This window comes from Aspergillus chevalieri, chromosome 8 (assembly GCF_016861735.1).
Source record: "Aspergillus chevalieri M1 DNA, chromosome 8, nearly complete sequence".
NCBI lineage: Eukaryota > Fungi > Ascomycota > Eurotiomycetes > Eurotiales > Aspergillaceae > Aspergillus > Aspergillus chevalieri.
The window spans coordinates 144557-158979 of NC_057369.1; the positions used below are offsets into that span (position 1 = coordinate 144557).

The following is a 14423-nucleotide window of genomic DNA, read 5'->3' on the forward strand; positions in this document are numbered from 1 at the left end:
CGATGTCCGGCCGTGTGGCTATCACCAAGAAAATCAACCGCCCAATTAGTCTCCGAAATAGCTTATGCTCAGCTCGTCCAAGCAGTGAGCTATCCGGCGCTTCCAATTTAATGCTCGGGCCAATGGGTGTGCTCACAGGCTTGCAATCAGCCATGCCAAATTCATCAAGAATTTGTTGTGCATAGGACTGCTGGTCCAGTTGAATAGACCTGTCTCTTCCCCATGTGAAGCGAATACCCAACAGCTTCTTGACCAATCCTGAATCAGTCATTGGATGGAACTCCTTGAGCTTCTGCTTCACCACGTCGATGTCATTGGCATCCTTGCCAAATATCACTATGTCATCCACGTACACAGCGATAATCAGGCCCCTACCATTGATGAACACACTGGGGTCTGCAGTAATCGGTTTAAAGCCTATCTTCTTCAGGAAATCACTAATCTTTCGATGCCATAGATTAGCAGACTGGCGGAGGCCATACAGCGACTTCTTCAGCTCCAAAACTAGGCCTCTCGTGCTAGTAACATCTGGATCAAAGTCCTGCAGTCCTTCCGGGATTTCCATACAATTAGGCTTGTCGAGGTCGGAACCAGCGAATGCATTATTAGCATCAAGCACATGTGCCAATAAGCCTAGCTGGGCTGCTATAGCCAACAAGATTCGTAGGCTATCTATTCGAAATACTGGTGCAAACGTCTCGTTGAAATCGTCATCTGATTGCTCATTTCCCCTGGCAACCAGCCTGGCTTTGAAGCGGTCAATTCGGCCATCCGGGCCTAGCTTCACATCGAACACCCATCTGGTTGATGAAATCGTGCCTTCGGCTTCCTTCCGGGGAATTAGCTCCCATGTGCCAAAGCTTATTAAAGTGCTCAACTCTTTGTGAATCGCTTCCTTCCATTTCGAGCCATATATTGGATCATTAACGGCTTCGCTATACGACTTCGGTATACGGATTCCAGCTTTCTCACGTGCAGCACATGCTTTCTCTGCAACCTCATATTCTCTATCAGTCTGCAATAGCTCTGCAGCTACTGCTAGCCTAGCAAAATGGGCCCGCATGCGCTGAGCTGGACGATCACTATTCCCAGTGTCCTCCCCTTCAGCTTTGCGCTTGCGGCCATACATTTGCTCTGTCTGGCGGCTCTCCATCATTCTCTCTGATGGTTGACGTACGCGAGCAGACCGCCGTTCCATTTCAAGCTCAGACCGGTGGCGTCCGTCTTCAGGAACCGGTTCAGGCCTAGGCATATCCTTTGGTGTTTCATCAGCCTGCTCTCGGGGTTCTTTCTCAAGCACTTCATTGTTTGTATGTTCCACAGGAGCTCTCTGCTCCACCTCCCCTTCAGGCTGAACTTCAGACAGTTTCAACGGCTTATCTGTTGTGCCCCCAGTTGATGAAGAGGAATTCCTTTCCTTCTCTCCATCCTCTTTATTCAGTCGCATATTCAGCAATTCTGGCATTGAATTGATCGTCGGCTTGTTGGTGTGGAAGGGCTCATTAACTGGCAATCCTGCTCCAGCAGGCTCTTCAGTAGGCCTCTTAGAAGTCATTCCAATGGATGCTTGAGCAGGCGCTTCGGTAGGTGGTCCAACAGGTAGAACAGTACTGGTCAGCAGGCTTTGTATGTCAACTTGACCAGCTGACAGTTCGCTCAAATAGCCATTTTCCCGCTCTCGAAACTCGGGGTTAGTGACCAGCTTCAGTTCACTACCACCTCTAGGCAATACTAAATACTGCTTGTTGCTCTTCCCATACATCAGGAATGTGCCCTCCATTGCTCTGCTTTCCAACTTGCTCTCTGGTTTATGATAAAAGAGCACTCGGCAACCCCAAGCACGAAGATGGGCCAAGTCAGGCCTATGCCCATGCCATAGCTCATATGGTGTTTTCTCATCTTTGTCAACTTTCTCATGGCCATCTTCTTTCCTCTTCACCAATAATGTCCGGTTTCTCAGGTAATTTGCCGTGACAGCAGCATACTTCCAATAACGCTTGCTAATACCAGAGTCAATCAACAAGGCGCGCGCTATATCCATAATAACACGGTTGTATCGTTCCACCACACCATTCTGTGCTGGTGTTTCAGCCTCAATAAATTCCAGTTCAATGCCTTTCTCTTCTGCCCATGGTCTCAATGCCACAAACTCAGCAGCATTATCAGTACGGATGACCAATAGCACTTTCCCTGACTGCCTTTCAACCTGGCGCAGCCAACTATCCAGTGTGTGCATTACACTTTCAGCCCTTCGGTCCATCTTGATGAAGATCCATGAATATCGCGTGCAATCATCAATCAATGACAGGTAATACCTTTCCTGCCCTATTCCTTCGCGATTTGGACCCCAAAAATCCATGTACACTCGTTCAAGCGGCTTTCTAGCTCTAGGAATTGGCGCATGGCTTTGCTTCTTCACCTTCTTGGCCTTTGCACACACCTCACAGTTATCATGGAGCAACTGGTCTTGTTTCCCCAGTTTCAGCTCATCTAGCTCCATATATTCAACACAGGTGTTAAATCGGCTTCTTCCTGCATGACCAAGGCGTCGATGAATGAGCTCCTGTTTCATTCGCGTTTGCTCATCGGCAGATAGGGCCATTCGGGCGTATTGCTGTCTTTTCGCTGCTTTTGGGCCAATAAATAGTGCATTGACGTGCCTGACTGAATGCAAGTATGTGGTCCGTCCATCTCGTTTTCCTTGGGCTACCACTTTCCCATCCTTCTTGAGCACATACCCCTTTCTAGAGCCAATTGATTGAAAGCCAGCCATATGTAGAACCTCTAATGACAGTAGGTTCTCTGCTAGGCCTGGCACATACACCACCCTACCTAACCTGGCTGACATGCCGTTTGGCAGGTTGAATCGAACGATCCCTCGTCCCTTGATGGGCATCTCAGTACCACTAGCAATAATCAAATGACCTCGGCTAGTCTCATCAAGGTACTCAAAAATGCTTCGATTGCCAGAGCACATACTTGTAGCCCCACTGTCAAAGCACCATCTTGATGGATCCATTCTAACTCGGTGTGCTCCTTCTATGATGTATTTGGCCCACTCAATCTTATATTCAGTGATGGGGCTAGCTTGCACATCCTCTGTTGCACAAGCATCATGCTCTTCAGGGAATTGGGCTTCTTCACATGTGAAGCCATCTTGCACGTCACTATCTTCATCCACATGGCCATCTCCAACGCAGCTACCTGCATCTTCAGCAGTATATTCAACAGCACATTCAGCTGCATGCATAGCAGTTTCCTCACTTATGTCTGCCACCTCAATGGCACGAGTACCATACTCGCTCATGTATCCGCCATCATTGTCATCATCATTGTTGTTGCCAGCCATGCTACCTCCTTCCTTTGCAGACTTCCCTTTCTGCTTGGAGAATCGATTGGGCTTCTTGTTCCGGCCATCTCGGCCACCTTGGCGCTTGCTTTCATCAGCGCTAGCATCATGATCATCACTTTTGCTCAGACAATTCCTTGCTCGATGTCCAGTTTTCCCGCAAGCAAAGCACTTTGTGCCTTTCTTTTGAATCCTTGATGCCTTCTCAGTTGGTCCGCCTCGTAACTGGTCAAAATCTATTGCTCGTTTGAGCACATAGCTCTTGTTCAGGTTAACATCTGAGCTCATCACAGTCCCTTTGAGCATTGCATACTCTTCCCGCAGGCCACGGAGATACCAAATCACAACCAATTCATCAATATCGATCTTTTTGCTGCCGTTCATGTCAATTAATTCGCGTCCTAGTTGTTCGATTTCGCGGTAGGCGTCTTTGGCATTCACATTGGAACCTTGATACCAATTGGCCATCTTCATCAACTGCATGGCCTTCATCGCGTTTGATGATTTCAGGTATGCCTCTTTCAGGTAGTCCCATTTCGCGCCGGCATTTGGCAGGTCCTTGATCTCCAGGACAATGGTGGGAGTAAGGCCTTGTTGAATAATCATGTCCGCCTTCATATCTACCTTCGTCCATTTCAAATTGTCTTTCCGTATTTGGTTATATGTCTCCTTTCCTACTTCGTAGTAGTAATCAATCGCCTGCCATGCAAATTGGACCTTTAACTGACTCTCCATTGCATAGAACCAGTATCGAGCGTTTTCCTCGTTCAGCTTCTCGATATTGAAGGAGTAGATCTTTATGCCAGGATCCTCTAACGGCTCCTTTGATGGCATTTTGCTCTCACTGCTAGTCCCTACCATTATGACGTTCTCACAACCCAATAGGCTCCGCTGAGCAGATTACTGGCCGATAATCGTGTAGGGAACTAATCGAGGGTGAGGCCCGTAGTCGGAATCGTATCGATCGGTCTATAGAAGATGTTAAGCGACTATAGAACCCCCGGGGTGCCACACGCTGGTTAGGCGTCGATATATCCAAATATCTTGGGCAGGCCCGGGCTCATAACCAATGAAACGGGGTCTCTCGGATCGTAGCTCAGAGGGCAATCGGGAGTCGATTTATTCCGGACTAACGAGGTCTATATGGAGAGGACCAGCGGAAGGTAGAGCTATATTGTCTATCGAACGTGTATGCGCGTATGTAGCTGATTGAGTGCTTAATCTACAATATGTGTGCACACGTTGACTATAAGAATCTCCTGACCTCGCTACTCGGGCCAACTATTTATCCGATCGATCCTCATCACCAATACGCCGAATATCAATTTGATCCCTGTTCCTTCTTGCATATTCTCCATCAGCTGTTATCCAATGAGCCTGTCTTAACTCTGTATCATCACGTGAGGCTGATACAGCGAGTTCTGTAACAGTACCTCTCTCTACCTTCAAGACCCGAGTCAATGGAACCACATGCCGCAAGGAATCTATTGCCAATGGCCGAAAATTGACGCCTACTGAAGAAAAGACACTTTCATCATGGATCATTGATATGGGCCAGCGTGGCCTACCACTACAAATCTCTACTGTACGCTATTTGGCACAGTTGTTACTGTCCGCACGGCTATCCTCTCAGACTGCCTATGTTGGCGAGCATTGGGTGACTCGGTATATTAACGCTGTCACGGGCTCGGAATAGTAGATAATAACGAACTGAATTCCTATCTAGACTATTGTAGCCATCAACGAGAATATCGAATCTGGGGAAGAAAAGAGAAGAGAAAATATATCTAGATAATGAGGAGGTTATAAGAGGATTGTTGGCGACATGACTGGATGGTGTTTGTGATGTATCATCCATTGCCGTAGTGTTGAACCGCCATATGAGCTATCATATGTGAGCCGTCACATGGACTAGCAATTTGGTCAGACGGATCAAGATTGGAGAATGGCAGGTGCAGAGCAGGACTTGCATGGCAAGAACCGGGAGCCTGGAAGACCCGGGAGTTCCCATTGGGCAAGGGATATGAGGTCTTTGATGCAGAGCTTCTTGGAGTTGTGCAAGCACTCCAGTTAGTAGAGAAAGTGGGAGATCCAAGACCAGTCACTATCCTGCTGGACTCCCAAGCCGCCATTGCGAGGCTGCAACACACCCAGCCAGGACCAGGTCAAGCATTAGTGATCCAAGCACATGCTATAGCTAAGACTACACGCCCAATGTCGTCAGGCCACCATCCAATGTGTTCCAGGACACGCAGGGGTAGAAGGAAATGAGAGAGCTGACCAGCCAGCAAAGCAGGCAGCCAGTAAGCCTCCAGGAAGGGGCCCGAACCAACGGCGTTATAACGCAGAAGCAAAGATGGCTCGCTAAGGATCTCGGTCAGCAATCACAACAAGGTCAACGAATGTACAGGCCGCAGAAGAACTGGCGGCTCGACCCTACAGCTGCACTAGCTCCCAAGCACCTGGCAAGCCGCTAGTTTCAACTGAAGTCAGGGCATGCAGCAATTGGGGCATACCTACACCTAATACACCATCTTCTCTTTGAATGCCGGAAATGGCGACACCAACGAGACAAGCTCTACAAGGATCTGGAGACAGACGGGGTTATGAGACCCACCGCTGCAGAGGAGCATTCACAACCAGTGTTGCAATAAAAACCAGTACATACGACCATAGGGTGTGGAGAACAGGGCTTCCCGTCCGCTCAGCCGTACTTAAGCCACACGCCGGCCGGTTAGTAGTTGGGTGGGTGACCACCAGCGAATCCCGGCTGTTGTATGTTTTTATTCTTTTTAAAATTACTTTTTGCCCTTTCTTATCCTTGCTTAAGGGAGATGGCTTGGTGAGCAGGACTATGCAAAACCAAACAGTGCTTATGAAAATAAACTCGCGCGGGCAAGGCTCCAGCAGATATAGCCCAGCTTGAGGCCCAAAGAAGTGAATAAGTTATCCCTTAGAAGTACTAGACTTATTTATTCTATACTATAAGAGACGGACAAACTGTTTGGCAGGTAGTTATGTATCCACAATTACTTAATGTGTCTATGCAAATCGTCCAACCGATTAATCACTAATTATCTAAAATTACATCCATTAGGGCTTATACCCCATGGATTTAAAAATCCAACCCAAAGAGGCCGGGGGCCATCCGGACCGGAGATGAATTCGGATCCGAAGATCGCCCTCTTGTAGACTATCCAGAAGAGTCTCCAGCAGCAGTCGTATAATATAAATATCCAATGCCTTTGCAATAAATCAATCAATAAGTCAGTCTATCGATAAATCGATCAACAGCAAGCAAAATCAAACCCAAATCTACAACACCATCAACCCAATCCTTCAAAATGCGGGTTCTTGTTATCGGCGGTTCTGGACGATGCGGCAAGCTCGTCATTGAAGAGCTCCTGAACAGAGGTAGGCTTTGCTTTCCCATTCTCCTCAATTATCGCTAACCCTGCCAGGACACCAAGTCACCACTCTGGCCAGAAATCCTGCGACCATGGGCGATGCCCGACCCGGCCTGAAGATCGTCAAAGGTAAGCTAAGCTAAGCTAAGCATTTCTCACATAACTATGGTGACGATCTTGACTAATTCTAATTCCGCAGGCACTCCCACCAATTTCGACGACGTACTAGCCGCATTCCAGGCTGATGTCCCCGCTGTCGTGATCGTGACTCTCAATGCGCCTCGGGCCACCGACAGCCCCTTTGCGGCCCCCATTTCTCCGCCCCGCCTCATGGCGGACTGCAACGCCAACGTCGTCAAGGCCATGAAACAATTCGGTGTCCGCAAGACGGTCATCCTGCAGGCCTTTGGCGTCGGCGAGTCCTGGGGCAACATGCACTGCGTGCTGCGCCTGCTTATGAGCAAGTCCAACATGTGCCATCAGTACGAGGACCACGACCACACCGACCGCGAGGTGCGCGAGAGCGGCGTCGACTTTGTCATGGTCCGCCCCTCGCGTCTGGTCGAGACGGACCAAACGGAGGTCAAGGTCTGGCCTAACGACGGCAAGGGGGTTTGTCTGATGGCCAGCACGAGCCGCATCAGTGTCGCCCGCTGGCTCGTCGATGCGGCAGAGACCACCAAATGGGACAACACGGCCCCAATGATCACAAACTAGATGACGGGCCAGAGGCGGAGTTACGGGGTTTGAACTTGCTGGTTATTCTTGGGATGGGCTTTCTTTGCTATTTTCCCCTTGTTTCACGGCTGTATGTGACTATATCCATTAGACAAATGGCTTCTCGTATTAAATTGCAACGATGTTTTTGATCCTTTATGCCGATCATTCGATCTTGACAAAGGTACCAGGCGCATCGCCGCATCTGGCCCCTCCACCCCACCGTATGAGCTTAGCGTCTCCAACACTGCCCGACAGATTCAAGCCAGTTCGACAATTAATATTTTCTCGGCAGGTGCCGGTAGATCGGTGAACCAGCGTAATGTTTCTTGATGATCACAAGTCATGACTCCCATTTCTAGCCGCGTCTCCCCCGCGGAGCTCATGGACGGGACACAAACCCGTAAGCGCCCACGGCCGGTGTGTCGTGTCTGCGCTGTCGAGAGAAGAAGCTCAAATGCGATCGTACCATGCCGTGTGAGAACTGCATCAAGTCTGGCTGTCCGTCCGACTGCATGTACAACCAGAGCCCGGCCAGTCTGGATGCCCTGCCCAAGGCCAAGCGTGTGCAACTCGGCTCTGAGGCGGTCGACCAGCATCCGGACCATCGAGTGGAGCCTGGAAGGAACGCAGGAGTTAGCATTATAGAGGATCTCCAGCTCCGGCTGGCCAAGTTGGAGGAACTTCTTTCTGTCAAATCACCGGCGAATCTGGGTTTGTTGAGAGATGTCCCGATTCGGAGCTCTAGGTATATTCGAGACGCTTGGTATATCCCTCCACACAGCGCTAACAGTATACAGTAGCCCACAATCAGGCGACATCACCCAATTGGCGAGTTCGCCGCCGTTCTTGGGAACTCTAGTTGTCAAAGGAACTCGAACGAGATATCACGGCCAGAACAACAGAATCACCCTTTTGAACCAGGTAAGTTGGTCTTGCCGCTCGCCGTCTGATTGCTCTACTGACATGCCTAGTTCTCTGAAGCAAAAGAGTTCATTGATCAGTGCGCCAAAGATCCTACCGTTGCAGGATTGGCCAAAGAGGTACGGTTTCTCCAAAGTAAATCCAAGCTGTCGCCGAGTTCGCCAGAGTCAATATCAGATCTGGAAAGTTCCCCAGAGTTGCAGCAGCTTCGCACTTATCTCCCTCCAAAGGGGGTGTGTGATAAGTTGTTGGGGTTGTACACTCTAAATTTTGAAAAGACACCGAGGACTTTCCATGTTCCTACTTTCATTCGCCAGTACAACGAATTTTGGGCGGATCCCGATAATGAAATCTATCGATCGGGTGGCTTTCTCCCGCAGCTTACGGCTGTATTGGCAGTCGCACTACCGTTGGAGGACCAGAGGTTCAAAACGAAACATACTCCCTCATGGGAATACTTGCACATGCCTGCAGTGAACTTTGTCCGACTGTGGCTGCGGAAACTCGGTCGCAAGGAACGGACGGAGCTTGCAATGCTACAGGTTGAGGCGCTCATTATACTCGCCCGTCGTCTGCGCCTTGTGGCACCTGAAGAACTGTGGAGAGAAACGGGGACTCTTGTCCGCTCTGCCATGGTCATGGGTCTGCACTTGAATCTCACCGAATATGCTGAATTATCGGCATTTCAAATCGAGCAACGGCGTCGACTATGGATAACGATTGTCGAAATGGACCTCCAGGCGTCGATCGAATCCGGCATGCCGGTTACGATTCCCGAAATCGATTTTGGTCCTCTTACTCCAGCCAATCTCAACGATAGCGACTTTGACGATTCGGCAGTTGACCTTCCGCCTTCCAAAAACGTGCATGAATGGACCGACTCCCTCGCCCAGGTCACGTTGGCCATGTCCTTGCCCCATCGTATCCGGGCCATGATGTTGGTCAGGGCAGTCGGTTCGGGTGTGGATCTGAGCGAGATTGTCAAGCAAGGACGACGGTTAGAAGAGTGTTTACGACTGATACCGTCCCCCTTGAAACTGGAACAAGCCCCCAAAGAGTGGCGATAATCCAGCGATGCTGTTGAATCGCGTCCTCCTGGACGTCTACACCCGCAGACCTCTTCTCTGTCTCTACCGGCCCATCGTCATGAGCGAGAGCCGTGACGATAGAGCGTTCTTTGAAATCCAGCAATCATGCCTAGAATCCTCACTTGTCATTTTGTCATATCAAGACTACTTCGACCCTAGCGTGGCCGACCTTGACGTTTTCAATTCGACCTCCTACTGGGACATCTTCCAACTCTTCTGCAAAAACGATATTTTGTGGGCGGCGTTGGGCGTCTGCGGATACATGAAGCTATCGACTCAACAGCAGTCGACAGCCTTGAGTTCGCCCCCTCAACCCCAGCCTGGTTCCTCTCCAACCCCACGGGCGGCAACTCATACCAAGGCCAGCTTGACTCGGACGGTCGAAAATACACTCGATGGCCTGACACGCAGAATCGGTGAAACCGGCAGCAATCTCAAGGACGTTCTACTTCTTGCCGTGGTTTTGCAGTCGGTGCGAGCTCGTGAATTAGGCCAGATGAAAGAACGGTGGATGCAGGAAGGGGCAACCAAAGCTTTGTCTGCGTGTCGGCAGCATTTACTCCCCTAGGTTGCCGACCAGTCGTTTGCATATAACCTGGCCGACTTTGCGCATATGGTATTTTAAAGTCCTCAACATTTTCGATTTACTTGCTAACCTGCCACAGCTTCAATCCATTCAGCCCATATTCCCATCCGCCGACCCGCAATTTGCACCCACCTCTCAGTCTCAATTACCAGACTTCCTCGCCGAGTCATCCGCACTTGTTACCGAATTTAATAATTTCCAGGGTGATCCGTTTTCATTTGAAGATGAATCATTCTCGTGGAACATATAACATCTATCTTTCTACGAATTAGATTGCTATGGGCACACTGTGGTGGTCGCCTTGGCCTGTCCGAGTACGTCCGCGCTTAATACAGCATTGGATGGCATTAAAGTCACTTTTCAGGAGTTGGTTGGTTATTATACCTGGCAGGATCAGTTATATGTCATAGAGGGACAATAAGAGATACCATTGCATGCCAATAGATCAAATAACCTACGGTTGAGTATTGACGAAGCCTGTGCTGTACTATATTATCTAAATAGGTATAAACTACATATTAAGCTTATGTTTGGCCAATATGTCCATATTCGATGCCAATGCCCGAGAGGCTGTGCCGGAGGTATATATCCTCGGATCCGAACACATCGGATCCGGACTCTCCGGCCCCAGCTCACCTCATCGAAAATGCATACAGAACGTACAGACTTGCCGGCGGCTGGAGGCGATGCAGGAAATCAATAATGATGATGGAGGTATCGTATGGACACATGGTGTATAAGTGTCCAGAGTCCCGTCATGATTCAACCCATCACCCTCATCACAAGCATTACAACCAAACACAAGCACAAGCACAATGCCGCTCATCGCAAGCATCCAAGCGATCCTGACGGGCAACTGCCCTTTCAAGAAAGCAAAGCCAGTCCGCATTGAGAATGTCGCGATCATCGGAGCCGGCCTTTCGGGTCTGATTCTCGCCCTCGCCCTTCACCAGCAGTCGATCCCGTGCACCATCTACGAGGCCCGCTCCGCTCCGTTGAACATTGGCGGAGCCATCATGCTCTCCCCCAATGCGCTGCGCATCCTCGACCTGCTTGGCGTGTACGAGCGCATCCGCTACGAGGGCTACGACTTTGACAAGCTCTACTTCCGCTCGCCAGCCGACCAGCCCTTTGACGAGTACGAGTTTGGCGACGAGGAAAAGTACTCATACCGGGGCATGCGCATCTACCGACACGTGCTCATCCGCGAGCTCTCCGCCATGGTTGCCGAGGCCAACATCCCCATCCACTACGACAAAAAATTTGTCCGCGTCGTGTCCGAGACCGAGACCGATGTCACCTGGGAGTTCGACGACGGCACCACCATCACCGCCACTTGTCTCGTCGGCGCGGACGGCATCCACTCCAAGGTCCGCAAGTACCTGTACCCTGAGCTCGAGCCGAAATTCACCAATGCCATGGGTGTGACGGCTGCGGTGCCCACAAAGCAGCTGCATGTGCCCGAGGGATACGACCTACCCGTGACAATCATGAACAGGCAGCACGGAGCATTCGTCATTGCGCCCCAGCAACAGGATGGCTCGGAGGTGCTGATTGGTCGTCAGAAGCGGGCGCCCGAGCTGGACTGCGAGGGATGGAACCAGCTGATGAACGACAAGGAGTGGTGCATCGACTTTTTACGCCAGGGCGCCAGCGACTTCCCGGAGATTGTGCAGTGGGCTGTGTCAGAGATCTCGCCGGAGAAGATTAACCTGTGGCCGTTCTATGTAGTTCCTAAGCTGGACAAGTGGAGCTCCACCCACGGCCGGGTGGTGATCCTGGGTGACGCGGCACATGCAATCCCACCTTCGGCCGGACAGGGTATCAACCAGGCCTTTGAAGACGTGTACACCTACGCTCTGATCGTGGCCAAGTGCGACAAGGACTTTCTCGAGAAGGCGCTGAAGATCTGGCAGCAAGGACGCCAGGAACGGGTGGACAAAGTGCTGGCGTTGAACGCGCAGATTGACAAGCGCCGGATGCCCAAGCCGGCTGGTCAGGAACATGCAGAGGATGACAAACCGTTTGAGCTGGAGTGGTTGTACAAGTCTGACTTTAATGAGATGGTGGACGAGTGGCTTCGCAAGGATGCCCAATAGTCTTTTCTGATATTCTGTTCGAGTTCTTGTATTTGTCATTTCCAGGGTGATGATTGTATTTTCTGAGAGATTTATTACCATGTCATGATCTAATTTGCAGCCGACTGGAAGAATGGGTATAGATATAGTTTCTAAATTTGCCTTTTTTACCGCTTTTATTTCCATGCGCAGACTTGAATCTGAAACATGCAGAGCCAGTATACTAGTGTAGGACAGAAACTGATGTTGGGTGATGGTTCACACTCTATAGTGCATTCACCCAGGCTCATCCCTGGTGTCGTAACCACAAATCAACCGGTATTGCAATAAAAGCTAGTACATACGACCATAGGGTGTGGAGAACAGGGCTTCCCGTCCGCTCAGCCGTACTTAAGCCACACGCCGGCCGGTTAGTAGTTGGGTGGGTGACCACCAGCGAATCCCGGCTGTTGTATGTTTTTTTTCCTTCTCACTAAGAAATATTTATTTTTGCCCTTCCTCTTTGCTGCTCAAGGGTGATGATGGTTGGGTGAGCATAATCATGTGTCCATGCAAAACCATACACTTCAAAATAGTTATTTGGCATAAGTTAAGCATTCTTCCACTGGAATATCATTGATTGCGCTCTCCAGGTATCTTATGTTCGCTACATTTTAATCACTATTGATCAAGGGAACATGACGATGGAAGATCTTTGAATAAATGTCCATATGGAAGAATATCATGAAATTGTATTTGAATGAGAGCAATGCATTAGGTCAAATGACTATATCAAGGCAGGGGATATTTTACAACGTCCATTTTGTCACAGTATCTCCTGACATGAAATGCCCGGTGCTCAAGGCGGACTTTGCGGTGAAATCTATCGGATAACCCTTTTCCAGGTAAGTTCAGCCTAAGTCATGCTGGTCTGAAATAGTTGTACCTCTCCCGCAGTCATCTCAACAGCCTGAAGAATGGTGGGGGTAGGGGTTCTTCAGGTACGTTCAGCTATGAAGGGAAGGATCGACCAGTTGGAATTTGCTGAGTCGTCGCGGGCTGCTGTAGATATTTTGGATGCGTCTTGGTCGTCGCTGCAGAGATCCATGATATACAAAATGAATCACAAAAATATTCATCCCACGACTGTAGGCTGTTTGCTGGACTTCATTGCAAGAGTAGCAGCTCAGAAATTTATTTTCCTTGGTATTTGAAAGTCTTGGATGCGTGATCATAAATATACGCATACTCAGCAGGGTCGTAGCCCCAGCGGGGATCCGCAGTCTTCTTGTGGCAGACGCTAATATCATCATCATTGTAAGCTTTGCAGTACGGTCTGTCCATGCTTTCTTAGTATAAAGGCTCCTATCAAGCGGGATAGAGTATCTTACCCTACTGGGCCGGTAAACTTCTTGATAGTGAACCATGTTCCATCCTCAGCGCCAGCTTGGCCCTTCTTGGCCGGGTCATAACCCTTGATCTTGTTGGAGGAGTAGAATGCGGAAAGCGAAATCTTTTGCTCATCCTGCGACTTTTTGTTCGCTGGGAATAGAAGGGCACTATAATGGTCCATGACATTAGCAAGCCTGGCTAAATCAAATGTAGTGGATCTCAATTGAACATACCCTTGTCCACCCTTGACCGTGGATGCAAACGGGAATTCTTCTGCTGAATCCCAGTCCTGGTTGAGACCCCATGCAGTAGTGGGCGGAAGGGCCTTGATGCCATTTGACGAGGGGTTCTTGAAGGGCTGCTTGGAGGCAGCGCTTCCAGCGGCGACTTGACGATGCTTATCAGCATAACTTGATGCGATCTTTTGCCTGCATTGCCCCAATAAAATTAGTCAACCTGTCTTTTACAAGCATGTCACATATATTCTTCACTCACATAACTGGATCTTTTCCTCCGCACAGCATCGCCCAGCAGTCGGCATCGTAGGTGAGAGCATCTTCACCGCGAATATTGAGTGTTCCCTGAATCGGGTCACAGTCATCATTGCCGGTTCCAGTTGCCCGTGTCTGTAGTTCGCTGGCCGGGGCGGCAATGGCCTGTTCAATGCCGACAAGCGAGCAAAGGGCGAATAGGACAGTGGAGGTCTTCATCTTGCGACTTGTGTTTTGTATTAGGGTGAAATAAAACTTGAGAAAGGATGTATAGTGAGAATTGTAGCTGAAGGGATTGATGATTCCTGAAAAGCGAGGTTTTTGGACCCCTATTTATGCAACTTGGGTCGATAGGTCTGCATGAGTTGAAACGCAGGCTCACCCATTTCACCGGGTCTCTCAGCAAAATGTA

At 49.6% G+C, this 14423-nt stretch overlaps 5 protein-coding genes across 5 annotated transcripts; 4 read left to right on the top strand and 1 right to left on the bottom strand.

The window, feature by feature from the left end:
• Positions 1-6693: 6693 nt before the first annotated feature.
• ACHE_80041S (uncharacterized protein) lies at positions 6694-7473 on the top strand (the record flags this gene model as incomplete). Its single annotated transcript, XM_043283368.1, has 3 exons — positions 6694-6763; positions 6811-6885; positions 6956-7473. The coding sequence occupies 3 exons, from the start codon at positions 6694-6696 to the stop codon at positions 7471-7473; spliced, it is 663 nt and encodes a 220-aa protein (XP_043140654.1).
• Positions 7474-7943: 470 nt separating this feature from the next.
• Positions 7944-9464, top strand: ACHE_80042S (fungal specific transcription factor domain-containing protein; the record flags this gene model as incomplete). Its single annotated transcript, XM_043283369.1, has 3 exons — positions 7944-8221; positions 8274-8397; positions 8448-9464. 3 exons carry the CDS (start codon positions 7944-7946, stop codon positions 9462-9464), a joined length of 1419 nt encoding a protein of 472 aa, XP_043140655.1.
• A 7-nt stretch (positions 9465-9471) lies between these two features.
• Positions 9472-10053, top strand: ACHE_80043S (uncharacterized protein; the record flags this gene model as incomplete). The annotated part of the gene is made up of 1 exon (XM_043283370.1): positions 9472-10053. The coding sequence occupies one exon, from the start codon at positions 9472-9474 to the stop codon at positions 10051-10053; it is 582 nt and encodes a 193-aa protein (XP_043140656.1).
• An 833-nt stretch (positions 10054-10886) lies between these two features.
• On the top strand, positions 10887-12170 carry ACHE_80044S (FAD-dependent oxidoreductase; the record flags this gene model as incomplete). The annotated part of the gene is made up of 1 exon (XM_043283371.1): positions 10887-12170. The coding sequence occupies one exon, from the start codon at positions 10887-10889 to the stop codon at positions 12168-12170; it is 1284 nt and encodes a 427-aa protein (XP_043140657.1).
• Positions 12171-13322: 1152 nt separating this feature from the next.
• ACHE_80045A (uncharacterized protein) lies at positions 13323-14230 on the bottom strand (the record flags this gene model as incomplete). Its single annotated transcript, XM_043283372.1, has 4 exons — positions 13323-13464; positions 13520-13687; positions 13754-13948; positions 14016-14230. 4 exons carry the CDS (start codon positions 14228-14230, stop codon positions 13323-13325), a joined length of 720 nt encoding a protein of 239 aa, XP_043140658.1.
• Between the last annotated feature and the right edge of the window lie 193 nt (positions 14231-14423).